The 17415-nt window shown below is 35.5% G+C and overlaps 1 protein-coding gene across 3 annotated transcripts; it reads left to right on the top strand.

Moving 5' to 3' along the window:
- Positions 1-2282: 2282 nt before the first annotated feature.
- LOC130916177 (zona pellucida sperm-binding protein 4-like) lies at positions 2283-13548 on the top strand. 3 transcript variants are annotated; one of them, XM_057836679.1, is made up of 8 exons: positions 2283-2726; positions 7517-7701; positions 7764-7861; positions 8868-9025; positions 10327-10470; positions 10606-10798; positions 12986-13061; positions 13138-13548. In XM_057836679.1, exons 1-8 carry the CDS (start codon positions 2486-2488, stop codon positions 13306-13308), a joined length of 1266 nt encoding a protein of 421 aa, XP_057692662.1. In that variant the 5' UTR covers positions 2283-2485; the 3' UTR covers positions 13309-13548. The 3 variants fall into 3 exon arrangements, with proteins under 3 accessions (XP_057692662.1, XP_057692663.1, XP_057692661.1); XM_057836680.1 differs by having other exon boundaries at positions 10327-10519; positions 13138-13279; XM_057836678.1 differs by having other exon boundaries at positions 10327-10519; positions 12986-13231.
- The last annotated feature ends 3867 nt before the right edge of the window (positions 13549-17415 follow it).

Genomic DNA, 17415 nt, shown 5'->3' with positions numbered 1-17415 from the left:
AGTTAAATAAGAAATCAATGCTAATTTTTGTTAGCGCTCGAATGGCGTATTCCATTGTAAATTAGCATTAAGGTAGAATGGTGTATTCCAATTTAACAGTTCATTCTTTTAGGAGATAAATAAGAAGAGTCGATGCTAATTTTAGGTAAGTGCTTGAATGGCGTATTCCATTGAACTGAATATTAGCATTAAGCTAGTGGGCACGCAACTGGAATGACGATGTTTTATTTTTGTCTATGAATGTTTTAGAGATGTTTGTGAGTGTGAATATTAATACTGTTAAAGGTTAAATAGGAAGAGTCGATGCTAATTTTTTGTAGCGCTTGAATGGCATGTCCCATTAAACAGTATATTATATTACCATTAGCTAGCAGGAGCACAACTGGAATGCACGTTCCACGGTTTTTCAGTTTCAGTTTTTTTTCCCCAATTTTTTTTTTCAATGAAAGTTTTTTGAGTTTTCAGGTTTTTGTCATTTTCCCATTTTTAATGTTTTTTTTTCCCAATGAGTGAATGCTAATTTTCGGTAGCGCTTGAATGGTGTATCCCATCGAATATTAGCATTAAGTTAGCGGGCGTTCAACTGGAATGTAATAAACATCTTTTCTTTTTTTTTTTTTTTTTTTTGCACATTCAATGTTTTTTCAGTTATGTTTTTGCAAGTTATTGAAATTTTCAGGATTTTTCATGTTTTTTCGCAGTTTTTTTTTTTATTGAAGTTTTTGTCCATAACTTTTTTTTCCAGGTTTTTTTGCATTGAGTAAATGCTAATTTTCAAAGCGCTTGAATAGTGTATTGAATTGAATATTAGCATTCAGCTAGCAGGCACTTAACTGGAATTTAATAAATCAGTCATGTTTTTGCAATTTTTGGGATTATTCTTGGATTTTCGTGTCGTTTGCACATTTTTTTTTTTTTCCCTTTATTTTGTGGTTTTAAGGTTTTTTGTTTACTAAAACAATTTTCGCATTTTCAGGCTTTTTTATTTTTATTTTTGGGTGGTTTTCACATTTATCATGCTTTTTTCCCCCAATTATTTGATGCTAATTTTTGGTAGCGCTTGAATGGTGTATTCAATTGAATATCAGCAAGAAGCTAGTGGTCGTGCAACTGGAATGTAATAAAAGTCATTTTTTGAACTTTCCGTGGTTTTTCAGTTTTTTTTTTGTTTTTTTTTTGCGTTTTTCATTTTTTTTCTTGCCCTTTCACATTTTGTATGCATTTAAGGTTTTTCTCATAATTATTTTCAGTGTTTTGGCAATTGAATATTAGCATTCAGCTGGCAGGCACTCCACTGGAAGGCAAAAAAAGCAATCATATTTTTGCAATTTTTAAAATTATTCTAGGATTGTCATGTTTTTTGCATGTTTTTATTTTTGGGTGGTCTTCACATTTTTCTTTGCCCCAATCAGTCGATGCAAATTTTCGGTAGCGCTTGAATGGTGTATTCAATTGAATATTAGCAAAGAGTTGGTGGTTGTGCAACTGGAATGTAATAAAAGTCATTTTTTGCACTTTCCATGGTTTTTCAGTTTTTTTTTTCATGTTTTTTTTTCCTTGCCTTTTCACATTTTGTTATGTATTCAAGGTTTTGCTCATATTTTTTTTCATTTTCAGTGTTTTGGCAATTGAGTATTAGCATTCAGCTAGCAGGTGCTCAACTGAAATGTAAAAAAAAATCAATCATATCTTTGCTTTTTTTTCCATTCTGGGATTTTCATGTTTTTTGCACTTTTTTTTTGCCTTTTCAACTTTTTTTTCTAATTTTTAATGCTTTTTTTTTTTTTTTTTTTTTTTTTAAATCGCATTTTCAGGGTTTTCTGCGTTTTTACAATTAATTGTGGTTTTCCTGTTTTTCTTTTACATTGAGTCAATGCTAATTTTTGGTAGCACCTGAATGGCATATTCCATCGAATATTAGTATTGTTAGCGTGCGTTCAACTGGAATGTAATAAACTGCTCAAAAGTGTTGAAAATCTGCCAAACTATAGTCTCTTGTAACCATCGACGTCAACAGACCTTTATTCCATTTGACCGGGATCGGTTAGTCGCTGCCACACCTTCCGGTCAAAATGGATTGGACGCACGAGTTAAAACCCAGCACTATTCATTCAAAAACAAGCTTTCTCTCCTGGTTTTGCTGCAAAATCACAATGTGTCCGAAGATAAGGAGTGTTTATTTTGTCAAAGCTCCGCCAACACAGATAGCGTGACCTGCGCCACTGTCGGTCATAGAGACCCAACGAAGGTTTTCATTATGTAATTACTCAAACAGCTAGGCGTTGTATTCATAGTTCGCGTGCGGCGATCGCCAAGGCGTCGACGCCAAGTGAAAAATAATCACATCCACTGCCGGCCGCACTGATTTTGAGAGATTTATAACTGAATTCAACATCTTTTGGCTCTCTAACCATTTCCCTCAGGGAGTAAATAACAGGCGTGTCAGCGTGACCCGAACCGTATAAAACAATCCAGCGCGCGCGAGATGCGACACTCGCCGGCGATGAAGCCGATCGGTGTGTTAGCGCTGTCCCTGTTAGCCTGTGTGGCCACGGCTCAAATAGCCAAGCAGTGGACTCAGCGACCCTCCACGCCCGTCAACACCAAACATTGCGAGGTGGCGCCGCACCACAAAATTCGTTGCGGTCCCGCCACTATTTCGATATCAGAGTGTGAAAAAATCGGCTGCTGCTTTGATGGAAACGTGTGCTACTACGGCAGACACGGTAGGTCAAATGTTTTTGGACTGCTCTTGATGATTTTTTTCCCAGTTTGTTTGCAGTTTCTGGAGGAGGAAAAGTGTTGGTTTGGTGCCACCTGATGGTGGTTGAGTGAGCTAAACATGCTAGTGGATTTAGACATCCTGATTTGTCGCTATCTTGTGGCAACTATTGGGAATTACAAACCATTTTGTAAGTAAAGCAGATTATAGCTAGCGCACCGGGGTCAAACTCAAGGCCCGGGGGCCAAATTTGGCCCCTGAAAGTACATCACGTGCGTCCACTTCAGGTTTCTCACTAAAATAAAATTCAAATAGTTTCAGGAGTCTTCAGTGAAAGACTGAGAACGACAGAAATTAAGAGTATCTAATCCCACTCACTTTGAAAAAACAAAAACATAATAAAGACAAAATATATACATACATATATATATATATATACGTGTGTGTGTAATGTAAATAACGAAAATATAACTAGTTTTCCTTTTTAAAATAAAAAATATTAAAATAAAGTACTTAAAATTTTAAATATTTTTCCCTTTTTTGTTCTTATTTTTTTTAATGAAATAAGTATCATTTTCATTTCCAATTTTATTATAGAATGTAAATAATGAAAATATAAACATAACTATTGTATTTTTCTCTTTGAAAGGAAAAAAATATATATAAAATTAAAAATGCCCTTTTAAAGATAGTTTTTCCCTTTTTTATTCTTTTTTAACAAAATAATAGTATTGTTTTCAGTTCAAACTTTATTATAAAATGTAAATAACAAAAATATGAAAATTATAACTATCTTTTCAAAATAAAAACTTTTTTTAAATTTGAAATGTTTAGTTTTTACCTATTTTGTTTTTTTAATGAAATAAAATCATCCTATTTTGTTCTTTTTTTATTAAATAAAATCATTTCATTTTTAATTTTATAAAATGTAAGCAAAAATATAAAAATCATGAATGTATTTTCCTTCCCTAAAATAAAAATAAAAATGTACTTTTTAAAACCTAAAATGTTTAGTTTTTGCCTTTTTTGTTCTTATTTATGAAATATTAGTATAGTTTTTATTTCCAATTTTATAATAAAATGTAAATAACATAAATTATAAAAATCATTACTGTAGTTTTTCTTTATAAAATTAAAAAAAAAGTTTTGTTTTTTTTTTTGCCCATTTACAAAAACAAAATTTTAAAAATAAAATACTAATCCATATATGCGTGCACGTGGATTTCGCGATCCTGCTTTGTCCCCATCTTGTGGCAACAATAGGGAATTACAAATTATTCTGGGTGTCAAGTAAGGCCAATTCTTACATAGGACCAAATAAATTAATTGTTTATTGTGTCATTAATTAAAATAGGAAATAAATCAATAAAAATGTCATAAAATGTTCCATTAATTCATTAAAATGCCAGTCCATTTAATGTTACAAAGTCAAATATTTGTTTTTTTAAAAGGAATTATTTCCTGAACATGTGTTGCAGCACTTCATGAATTTATTTAATCTGTCAAACTAACCCGTCATAGTCAGTGGGTGGGACTAACACCAGATTGCAATGCAATGCTGATCCCACCAAACCGGACGCCCCCAACAGTTTGGCTGCGGCTAGAAATTCTGTCCATAAAAGTTATGAACGGAATCGTTGACAAAAGGCAACCTTGGCAAAGTCCAACCCTCACTGGTAAGGAATTCTACCTACTGCTGGTAATGCGGACTAAACTAACCGGTCATACAGGGACCGAACCGCCCTTACCAAGGGGCTTGGTATCCCGTACTCCTGAAGCACCCCCCACATGACTCCCAGAGGGACACGGTTGAACGCCTTCTCCAAATCCACAAAACACATGGACACCGGTCGGGCGAACTCCCATGCACCCTTGAGGACCCTACCAAGGGTGTAGAGCTGGTCGACTGTTCCACGGCCGGGGCGAAATCCACACTGCTCCTCCTGAACCTGAGACTTGACTTCCCGACGGACCCACCTGTCCAACACCCCTGAATAGACTTTACCGGGGAGGCTGAGGAGTGTGATCCCTTTAGAGTTGGAACAAACCCTCTGGTCCCATTTCTTTAAACGGGGACCACCACCCCTGCCTGCTAATCCAGAGGCACTGTCCCGCATGTCCACGCGATGTTTTCCACTCCGCAGCCACTTTATTAGGTACACCAACATTTAATTTCTAATTAACCAATCACATGGCGGCAACTCAGTGCATTTAGGCATGTTGACATGGTTTAAGACAATCTCCTGCAGTTCAAACCGAGCATCAGTATGGGGAAGAAAGGTGTGGGATTTTCACACACAACCATCTCTAGGGTTTACAGAGAATGGTCTGAAAAAGAAAAAATATCCAGTGAGCGGAAATGCTTTGTTGATGCCAGAGGTCAGAGGAGAATGGCCAGACTGGTTCGAGCTGATAGAAAGGCAACAGTGACTCAAATAACCACCCGTTACAACCAAGGTAGGCAGAAGAGCATCTCTGAACGCACAGTACGTCAAATTTTGAGGCAGATGGGCTACAGCAGCAGAGGACCACGCCGGGTGCCACTCCTTTCAACTAAGAGCAAGAAACTGAGGATACAATTTGCACAAGCTCATCGAAATTGGACAATAGAAGACTGGAAAAATTTCTACTGCGACATTCGGATGGTAGGGTCAGAATTTGGCGTCAACAACATGAAAGCATGGATCCATCCTGCCTTGTATCAACGGTTCAGGCTGGTGGTGGTGGTGTAATGGTGGGGAATAGTTTCTTGGCACTCTTTTGGCCCCTTGGTACCAATTGAGCTCCGTTGGAACGCCACAGCCTACCTGAGTATTGTTGCTGACCATGTCCATCCCTTTATGACCACAATGTGCCCAACTTCTGATGGCTACTTTCAGCAGGATAATACGCCAAGTCATAAAGCTGGAATCATCTCAGACTGGTTTCTTGAACATGACAATGAGTTCACTGTACTCAAATGGCCTCCACAGTCACCAGATCTCAATCCAATAGAGCATCTTTGACATGTGGTGGAACGGGAGATTGGCATCATGGATGTGCAGCCGACAAATCTGCACCAACTATGTGATGCCATCATGTCAATATGGACCAAACTCTCTGAGGAATGCTTCCAGCACCTTGTTGAATCTATGCCACGAAGAATTGAGGCAGTTCTGAAGGCAAAAGGGGCTCCAACCCGTTACGAGCATGGTCTACCTAATAAAGTGGCCGGTGAGTGTAGAGGTGTGTTAGCAACGACAGCCCCACAAAATCCAGAGCCTTTAGGAACTCTGGGTGGATCTCATCCACCTCCTGGTCCTGGCCACCAAGGAGCCTTCCAACGATGTCAGTGACTTCGACCCCAGATATAAGAGAGCCCATCTCGGAGTCCCCAAACTCTGCTTCCTCAAAGGACTCCGACCCACTGACTCACGACGTCCCGAGTCGATGTCCGCAGTACCCCATGTCCTCTATAGACCCTACCCACGTGACGTCACAACTCTGCCCTCCTGACTGGTGCCACCCAATTGTCCGTCAACACATCGTGTTTACCTGTTACGGCTACGTACATTCCTCCTTTTTACGGCGTGTTTTTCTGCTCGTTAACATTAATAATCAAAATGGTGAAGGCGTGTGTGGCGGTCGGTTGCAATAACAGAGAAGATATGTAACGGGTACACGCAAGTCCATGTGGAGCGTGGAAACCTCCCTGCCGATTCCTTCATATAAGGACGCTAGCGGCTGTGCCGTTGGCTAGAGCTTATTGGTGCAGTGGTTACCGATCTTGCCTGCCGTGTGGAAGCGTCGTGGTGCGCGGGTTCGCGTCCCGGCCAGATAGACGGAGAGACTTGAAGTTCTACCGGATTCCGAGAGACCCGGGGATGAGAGCGAGATGGGCTGCTGCAATTCGACGAGAAAACTGGGCTCCAAACGATTACCACAGATTATGTAGTAGTCATTTTATATCTGGTAAGATGCATTTAATATATATTTAGAGGGTTTTGGGCAGACAACCACAATTAAGATCATTGCTAGGCTAATCGCCGACAACATACATGTATATATGTAGTGAGAATCCTATCGCTAAACCATATAAACATTAAAAGCCCTTGCTCCATTGACAAATGACATGAAATACATTAGACTTGACAGTGGATGTTAGCAAGAACAAAAGATTTTGAATTGAAAATTTCGTAACTCGCCTTTCCAAGCACAAGATAGATTCCTGCCGAATTTTCGTGGACGAGGACCTGTTTTACCCAACCAGCAACGAAGTATTTATAAGCCTCCAGGCTCTTAAAGTTTTTCAAACTTTCGTGAGAATAGGCTGATTTTGTGTGGACAAGATAGTTGTAAATATCAGGGTAGCTAGCAGATGTCAGGCAAAGACGGACGGCCAAGACAGCGGGTCGAAAAACATCGATTTAGGCATCAAATATGGATCTGGCGAATGGATAACCTGAAGCTTTTCCACATAACGCCTTTTATGCAACGCATCCAGTGAGTTTACGGCATCCGAAAGCACCGGGTCTTCCATGAACTGCATTTTAAATTCCTCGATCAATTGAAAACAATGCTAATACAGAGACAAAATGACGGACAAGTGGGCGGAACAATATAGCGATCAGGTGATTTTGTGACGTCGGTGGGTAGGGTCTGTACACAGTGTTAACGGAATTCGTTTTCCATGGCATTTAAAACCATTACAAATAGTGAATATGGACCAATTTAAGTCAACAATGTCTAAACGATTCGTCGATAATCGATTACTCAAATTACTGAAGCAGCGTTCTCACTTGGTGCTGTGTTCAGTGACTCTCCAGTGTACCCAAGATGGCCAGATGATCGTGGTGATCAGCAGAGAAGCCACGATACCCCGCGTGGACTTGGAGTCCATTTCCTTCATCACCAACGAGCCTGGATGCCGCCCGGTGGACACCACCTCGGCTTTTGCCATCTACCAGTTCCCCGTCACGGCGTGCGGGACCGTCGTCACGGTAAGGCCGATTTTATTCCGACGAAATACAGGCTATTGTTAAGCTCCGAACTTCTGCTGTAGGAGGAGCCTGGCCTTCTCATCTATGAAAACGCCATGTCCGCCTTCTATGAAGTTTCTGTTGGATCGTATGGAGCCATCACCAGGGACAGCAGATTTGAGTAGGTACTTCTCTTTAAGCTAGCGGTCTTTTGCTATGCAAGTTAGGTTAATTAGATATACAAAATTTGACAAATTAGGTATTTAAACTCCAATTGTTTTATGTTAGGTGTTTTAAAATTCAAAATGTTTGTCATTTTGCTCAAAATTGTACACATTTTTGAGTGACAGCTTCAAAGGAAAGCATTTTAGAGCATTTGAGCTAGCTGACTTTTGCTATGCAAGTCAGATCAGTTTGGTCTACTAAATTTACATATAAATTCGACTAATTATACATTTAATTGTACATTGTTCTTGTAATGAGATCATTTAATATAACTTTTGAGGCTAGGCTCAGTTAAATTTATTTTCAAATGCATTTATTACTCTTGTAAAATGAAAGTGCTATTCTGTAGTTTGAAAAAAAAAAAAAAAAAAAAAACCTCAGCTACCCTATTTTGTATACTAATATAATTTTGAATGTTGGCGCTAAATGCATTAAATGTTCCTAATTACTTAAAAAATAAATAAATGAATAAATAAAAGTTAGCATTTTATAGCATATAAGCTAGTGGACTTTTGCTATTGCTTGCAAGTTAGCTTAATTATCTACTGAATTTACATATGAATTTGACTAATTAAGACATTTAAATTCCAATTATTTTGTGTTACGTGTTTTACTCTCGAAATGTGTAATTCTTGATCATAGTTGTACATGTTTACAGATTTTAAAAAAATTGTGAAAAGAATTTAAGAGAACAAAATGTTAGCATTGTACAGCCTTTAAGCTAGCGGACTTTTGCTATGCAAGTTAGGTTAATTAGAGATACAAAATTTGAAAAATTATTTAGACTCCAATTGTTTTGTGGTAGGTGTTTTAAAATTCAAAATGTTTGTCATTTTGCTCAAAGTTGTACAAATTTTTGAGTGACAGCTTCAAAAGAAAGATCTGCTTTTTAGTTTCATCTCATTTGGTCTCCCTTATTCAGTTCCCTGTTAAAAGATACCTAAAGTTGTGCTTTCTCTCAGGTTGGCTGTCCAGTGCAGATACGTTGGCACTTCAGTTTTGGCTCTCATCATGGAGGTGGACCCGATTCCAGAACCCCCACCAGTAGCAGCTCCCGGTCCCTTGAATGTGCAACTCCGGCTAGGCAACGGCAAACGCATGGCTAAGGGTCAAATGGACGGTGGGTGAAGAACGTAGTGATTTGGGCTGCAGCTATCGATTACTTTAGTATAGTGCTGTTTGATTAGAAAAAAATATTCAAATTAAATTTTATTGCTTTGAGTATTCGTTTAGTATTTTGTTTAGTGGCGTTGGTTTATTTTGAAAATGTTTTCATTTAGTTTTATTGATTAGGGTGGATACACTGCCCTCTGGTCTGCCTCATGGCTGAGTCCAACTGCTTCCTGTTTAGACCAACGTAAGCTAAGGTTTTGTTTGAGTTAATGTTTTTTAATGCATTTGTAGTTTCGTTTTTTGTTAAGAGCATTGAAGAAAAAAAAGTTACCATTTTATAGCATTTAAGCTAGCAGATTTTTGCTATGTAAGTTAGCCAATTGTTATTTTGTTGTGCATAGAATTTTTTTTTTTTATTATACCTAAGGCTGTCAAAATGATCGCGTTAACAGACGGTAATTAATTCTTTAAATTAATCACGTTAGAATATTTGACGCAATTAACACACATGTCCCGCTCAAACAGATTAAAATGACAGCAGTGTAATGTCCGCTTGTTACTTGTTTTTTGGTGTTTGGCGCCCTCTGCTGGCGCTTGGGTCCAAATGATTTTATGGGTTTCTGCAAAATGAGTGAGCATGGTGTAAAAATTGACATCAACAATGGCGAGCTACTAGTTTATTTTTTGATTGAAAATTTTACAAATTTTAATAAAACAAAAACATTAAGAGGGGTTTTAATATAAAATTTCTATAACTTGTACTAACATTTATCTTTTAAGAACTACAAGTCTTTCTATCCATAGATCGCTTTAAGAGAATGTTAATGCCATCTTGATTTATTATAATACAGTACTTATGTACCGTATGTTGAATGTATTTATCAGTCTTGTGTCTTATCTTTCCGTCCCAACAATAATTTACAGAAAAATATGGCATATTTTATAGATGGTTTGAATTGCGATTAATTACGATTAATTTCTAAGCTATAATTAACTCAATTAAAAATTTTAATCGTTTGACAGCCCTAATTACACCGTTTGAGGCTCAGCTCAGGTATTTTAATTTTTGATGTACCTTATCCGAGTACGCGAACTAACTAGTTCCTCGATTAATCGACTACTAAAATAATCGATAGCTGCAGCCCTACTTTAGTAATCAATTAGTTGATAAATTGAGCCATGAGATTAAATTCAACGAATTGCAGAATAATTTTCGGAGATGTACATCAAAGAAACAAGAGTGTATGCCTAACATTTATGTTGACCTGCACATCATTGTAAAACTGTTACATGGCTCTCTCCACATAGAGGAAGTGGTCTTCAACTACTTTTACGTGGATAGTGACTACCCGGTCACGAAGGAGCTCAGGGAGCCTGTGTACGTGGAGGTCAGGATACTTGGGAGGACTGATCCCAACCTGGTCTTGAATCTCAGGCGGTGTTGGGCCACGGGTGAGTCCTACCCCCACAGCGTGCCTCAGTGGGACTTGCTGGTTCATGGGTAAGAGTAAGTGCCACTCAAATTCCAAAGTGGATTTTGAACAGTTAAAAACTTGGGAGTCTTAATTCCAATGTTCCCTTTTTTAGTTGCCCGTACAGGGACGACCGCTACAGGACCACCCTGGTGCGTGTGGACGATTCTTCGGGCCTGCAGTACCCCAGCCATTATCGGCGTTTTTTCTTCAAGATGTTCACCTTTGTGTCCACCATACCAGCTGATCCTAGCAAGGGAGGAGCTGCAGAGCAACAGAAACAGCTGGCAGCTCCTACAATGCAAAAGGTGAAACATAGCCACTGGCGCGCGTTCAATTTTGGGCGATTTTTGTTTCATTTTGTTTCGATGTCATCGTTGGTGCTGGACATTCAATCCATTTGGACTGAGAGGGGCGGAAAAAAACAAGCAAAAAAGCCACCCCAAAACCCTGAAAAACAGATGAAAATGCCCAAAACCCTGAGAATATTTTTTTAATGATGAAAAACAGATACCAAAAAAATGAATAGGATAGAGGAAAAAAAACAAGCAAACAAACAAACAAACAAAAAACCCGCAAAAACACACAAAAAAACCTTAATTCTTTTTTTTTTAATGCTGAACATGAAAACTATGAAAATCGTCATAAAACACCAAAATCCGTGGAAAAAAATGACAAATTCTCCAAAAGAGGCAAACAAAAGAAAAAAACTGCACAAGCCCCGCCACCCAAAAAAAAAAGAAAAACATGAAAAAATGTGAAAACCACGAAAACGCAAGAAACCCGGGAAAAAAAAAAAAAAAAAAAATACTGAAATGCCATAAAATGTGAAAAGGCAAAATAAAAAAAATTTAAAAAATAAGCTTCAGAAAACAAAAAATGCAAAAAAACTCCCACAAAACTCCTGAAAACAAAAAATTTTGAAAATCACGAAAATGTGAAAACCAAGAAAACGCCAAACCCTTTAAAAACTATAAGTATTAAAAAAACAAAAAACAAATACCCCCCAAAATTGAAAAAAAAAACTGTAAAAGGAGCCAGTGATCTAAAAAAAACAACAATCAAAAACAAAAAAAAAACAGCGAAAAACAACAAATACTTTGTAAACAGCTAAAAATGTCAAAAACCCTATTATTACCCTTATTTTTTTAATGCAAAAACATGGAAACTATGAAAATCCGCAAAAAACACAAAAAAAACGTGAAAAAAATGACAAATTCTTACAATGGCATAAACACGTTGAGGCAAGAAAGAAAAAAAAAGACCCACTACCAAAAAAAACCATGAAAAAACGTGAAAACCATTAAAACGCCAAAAAAAACAAAAAAAAAACTAAAATGCCCAAAAATATGAGGCAAAAAAACCAACTACAAATAAGCTTCAAAAAACTGGAAAAAACAAAGTGAAAAAAACCCTCACAAAAAATCCTGAATGCAAAAAATTGTGAAAACCAGTCAATTGTGAAAACCAAGAAAAACAGCAGAAAACACCAAAACCCTTTAAAAAATTGTAAATATTTAAAAACAAAACCTGAAATACCCCCCCAAAATGTGATAAGGCAAAAAAACTGCTAAAAGCTCCAGTGACCCCCCAAAAAAATCAAAAAACAAACACGAAAAATACAAAACATTGCAAAAATGTGAAAACCACAAAAAAAAAAACTTGCAAAAAAGTTCCAGAAACCTAAAAGAAAAACGTGAAACCTACAATAAAAGCAACAACAACAAAAATTGCAATTAACATGAAAATGTGAAAACCACGAAAAATTGCAAAAACCCTTTTAAAAACTTAAAAATTTAAAAACGAACAAAAAAAAAAAAACTAATTACCCCAAAAATGTGATAAGGCAAAAAAAAAAAAAAAAAAAAAAAAAAAAAAAAAAAAAACCAGCAAAACAAACAATTTGGGAAAAAAAGCCCCAGAAACCTAAAACAAAAACATGGAACCTACAATAAGCAATAAGCACAAAAAAGAAAAAACATGGAAAAACGTGGAAATGTTTTTAAAACAAACAAAAAAATACCCCCCCCCCCCAAAAAAAAAAAAACATGAAAAAGCAACAAAAAAAATAATGGAAACAAACTTAAACCCTACTGAAAGCCAAAAAGAAAAAAAAATTGAAGATTACAAAAAACAGCAAACACACACACACACACAAAGAAAAAACTGGAAATATCGTGCAAAGTGGGGGGCGGGAAGGTGCCTCGTATGGACCTTAAAAAAGGATTTTGAATAATTTTTAGATCAGCAATGATTAATCACCAATCAAAATAGTTGATATATTTGCAAGCTCAACCATAACTAATATGAGTTTGACACTAAACAAAATCACAAAAAAAATTAAATGTGCCAAAAACGGTGAAAACACTTTTTTTTTTACAAAATGCTCCAGAAACCTAAAAGACAACCGTAAAATCTAGCTAAACGGTAACTCCAACAAAGATGAATTTGACACCTCTAATCTAGGTTATTTTCTTTTGTATATGTCTGGCCAGATTTTTATCCACTGCGAAACCACAGTGTGTACTCCTCATGCGGGAAACAACTGCGAGCCTCAGTGCTTCAGAGGGAGTAAGTACAAATCATTATATTCTATTTTCAAAGGCGTATTCTTGGACCTGACATCCATTTTCCCCCTCCTGTACAGAGAGGGACCTCGCTGGCATCAAACAAACAAACGGCCAACCAGACAGCACTTTGGTCAGCAGTTTGGAAATTCGATTTGTTGACCCCAACTAACAATGTGCAATCACTCACCTGGGATTTACAAGAAATAAAAGTAGTTGGATTACATGTGTATTTGCAAAAGAATCACTGAATTAGCAGAAGGTGTCGTACGACTTATTTCTAGTGTTGCACCGATAGTAGTATCGGTAGGGGCACAGACATAACAAAGGGGACATTTTGTGCTAAAGTTAGCCCTCAGCCTACCTTTGCTAGCAGAACAGCTAACATGACTTTGGATACTTGATGAAAAATGTATCATTTTTACAGATAAACCTTTTGAGATGATTCAATTTCTTTGATTATATAGCTTTAACAGACTGGACATGTTATGATCAACTACCCTGAATGTGCCTCATAAACTGCAAAATCTTTTTTTTAATGGAGGTAAAATATAAAATTGCTTACCAAAGGCGAATTTCCCGCCACTGTTGAGATGTTAACACAGAAGAGTGATGTCATTAATAAATGGGGAATTTTCTTAAAGGGACACTAACACAACTCAACAGAGTGGAAAGTAACAATTAATTATATAGGCAAGGCAAGGCAAATTTATTTATATACACCCCCCCCCCCCCCACACACACACACACATTATATATATATATATATATATATATATATACACAGTGGGGAGAACAAGTATTTGATACACTGCCAATGGCAAAACCCATTGGCAGTGTATCAAATATTTGTTCTCCCCACTGTATATATATATATATATATATATATATATATATATATATATATATATATATATATATATATATATAATCATGTAAAATCATGTTAAATAAATAAAAATAAATTTTAAAAAATTGTAATTAAAAAAGACATTCAGATAAGTGTGGCCCCTGTGTATTTTGCGACGGGCAATTAAAAAGCTTTTTTAAATAAATTGAAATAATTCAGGGATACATTTTAAAAAAAAAATTTGAACAATAATAAATAAAATTAAAAAAACACAAATTAAAAACAACTATAATATTAAGAAATATAAATAATGAAAATAAACTTTTTAAATAAAATGAAATAAATTGAGGGATACGATTTTTAAAAAAATTTTTTAAGTGATATGAAAGTGAAAAAAATAGTTACGAAAAACGCAAATTAAAAGCAGCGTCAGTATTAAAGACAATATAAATAATTCAAAGATAAAATACTTTAAAAAAAACAATGTAATAAATTGAAAAAACGCGGACATAAATTCAAATTAGGTAATTAAAATATTTAACTATTTTTAAACCGATGAAAATAAAGGATCCATTGGAAAAAAATTTGAACAGTAATAAATAAATTTTTTAAAAAAGCTAATTAAAAACAACCATATTATTAAGAAATTTAAATACTTCCGAAAAAAAGAAAAAAAATATAAAACTTAAATTCAAATAAATTGAGGGATACTATTTTGAAAAAATAAAATTTAAACAGTAATAAATGAAAATAATTAGGAAAATAAACACAAATAAAAAGCAATTAGTATTAAAAACTTTATAAATATTTCAAAATAAAATGTTCAAAAACTTAAAAAAATAAATAAATTGAGGGATACATTTTGTGAAAAAAAAATTAAAAGCGATATGAAAGCAAAAAATAAAAATTACGAAAAAATGCAAATTAAAAGCAGCTTCGGTATTAAAAACAATATAAATAATTAAATTAAAAAAACTTCAAAAAAACAATTTATAATAAATTTTAAAAATGCGGACATAAATTCAAATTAGGCAATTAAAATATTTACCTATTTTTAAATGAATTAAAATATTTGAAGGATCCATTGGAAAAAAAAAACCTATTTGAACAGTAATAAAGCAAAAAAAAATTAAAAAATCAAATTAAAAACAACCATATTATTAAGAAATATAAATAATTATTTGAAAAAATAAATAAAAACGTGTTGAATTCAAATAAATTGAGGGATACATTTTGAAAAAAAAAATTTAAACAGTAATAAATAAAATATAATAATTAGGAATATAAACGCAAATTAAAAGCAACTAGAATAAAAACTAAATATTTCAAAATAAAATGTTGAAAAACTTCATAAAATAAAAACAATTTATAATTTAAAAATGTGGACATTATTTCAAATTAGTTTGTATTTTGCTTTGGGGGGGTTATTTTCTGTGAGCCCATGGAGCTTAACTCTTTGCCTGCCATTGACAGCAATAGACGTCTAATCCATTTTAACTAGGACGGGCTGAGAAGGGCTCTCAGTTGAAATTAATTGGAAGTCTATTGCTGTCATTAGGTTTTTTTCAATATCATTTTCCCTTTTACCATCTACCACAACACAGTGAATAAGCTAATCTAAAGCGAACATTTTCAATATCTGTCCACTGTAGTCAAAACTATCCCCTTGGAGAAAAAAAAAAAAGATAGTATTGGTACAGTATCATATCGGCATCTACCAATACCGCACGGCCAGGTAGCGGGATTGGAGGCCAAAAAATGGTATCGGTGCAATACTACTTCATTCCTGGAAAACTGCTAAAATGTTATCAATGGATTGTTTTCTGTAATTTTTTGTGAATTTTTTTCCCCACATGGCAACAAATTCTCATGAATCATTTATTAATAATTATGAACAGTGTTTCATACAAATTATGTCATTATATAACTACAACTAAATTCAAGAGGTTTTCAGCTTGTGATGACAACACAAAATGGTTGACAAGTGTAGATTTCAAATAAACACAAATTCTGCGTTTATAGCTTGATAATAAACTTGTATTTACTATTTGGTGGTAATACACAGTCCCCTAAAAAATGCATAAACATTTGCTGATGAACCGAGGCACTTGTTAGCATAAAAAGGCCTTTTTTATGCTAAAGCATTAATTTATCGTATGCCGATAAATGCCATGCAATTAACCCATTTGGTAAGAAATTCATCACACTGTACCGATCATTGCAAAACTGTTTTTAAAAAAGTAATTTGTTTGCTATTTTAGTTGTTTTTATTAACTACCTTTTGGAATTTCTCACATTTCTGCATACAATCATCAAATCTTCAAAATCACACAGATGAAAAAACTGCTTGAACTAAAACCACCCAAACATTTATAGGTTTTCATATTTTAATTAGGATAGCATGCAAACAATGACAGAAGGGGAAAAAATAAGTAATTGAACCCTCCGCCTAAGGAGACTTAAAGAGCAATGGAAACCAATTTTTATCAAACAATTCAGGTCAGGTGTGTGCCCAATCACTGATGAGAGGTTTAAAGCTGTCCTAGCCACTATAAAACACACACCTGGTAAGAATCGTCTTGATGAGAAGCATTGTCTGATGTGCATCATGGCTCGGTCAAAAAAGCTGTCTGAAGACCTGCGATCAAGGACTTGATTTGTATAAAGCTGGGAAAGGATACAAAACCATCTCTGAAAGTCTGGATGTTCATCAATCGACAGTCAGAATAGTTGTCTACAAATAGAGAGAGTTCGGCACTGTTGCTTTTCTCCCAAGGAGCGGCCGTCCACCAAAGATGACGCCAAGAGTTCAGCGCATAATACTCAGAAAGTTAAAAAAGAACCCTAGAGTGTCTGCTAAAGACTTACAGAAATCACTAGCACAGTCCAATATCTCTGCACACGTCAACTATATGTAAAACTTTGGCCAACAATGGTGTTCATGGGAGGAAAACATTGTTGCTCGTTTAATGTTCGCAAAAAGGCACTTGGACACTCCAAAGACGTTTTGGCAAAATTATTATGGACTGATGAAACCAAAGTTGAATTGTTTGGGAGTAACACACAATGTCATGTGTGGAGGAAAAATGGAACAGTTCACCAACATCAACACCTCATTCCCACCGTAAAGCATGGTGGAGGGAGCATCATGATTTGGGGCTGTTTTGCTACCTCAGGGCCTGGACAACTTGCAATCATTAATGGAAGAATGAATTAAAAAGTTCATCAGGATGTTTTGCAGGAAAACCTGAGGCTTTCTGTCAGACAGTTGAAGCTAAAAAGAGAATGGATGCTGCAACGAGACAATGATACAAAACACAGAAGTAAATCAACTTCAGAATGGTTTCAGAAGAACAAAATACACGTTCTGGAGTGGCCAAGTCAAAGTCCGGACTTGAACCCCATTGAGATGCTGTGGCATGACCTAAAGACAGCGATTCATGCCAGACATCCCGGGAATCTAAACGAACTACAGCAGTTTTGTAGAGAAGAACGGATCCAGATTTAG

Source organism: Corythoichthys intestinalis, chromosome 5 (genome assembly GCF_030265065.1).
Source record: "Corythoichthys intestinalis isolate RoL2023-P3 chromosome 5, ASM3026506v1, whole genome shotgun sequence".
NCBI classification, from domain to species: domain Eukaryota; kingdom Metazoa; phylum Chordata; class Actinopteri; order Syngnathiformes; family Syngnathidae; genus Corythoichthys; species Corythoichthys intestinalis.
Note: the sequence above shows the minus strand (reverse complement) of the source record. Positions and strands in the feature narration are given on the sequence as shown.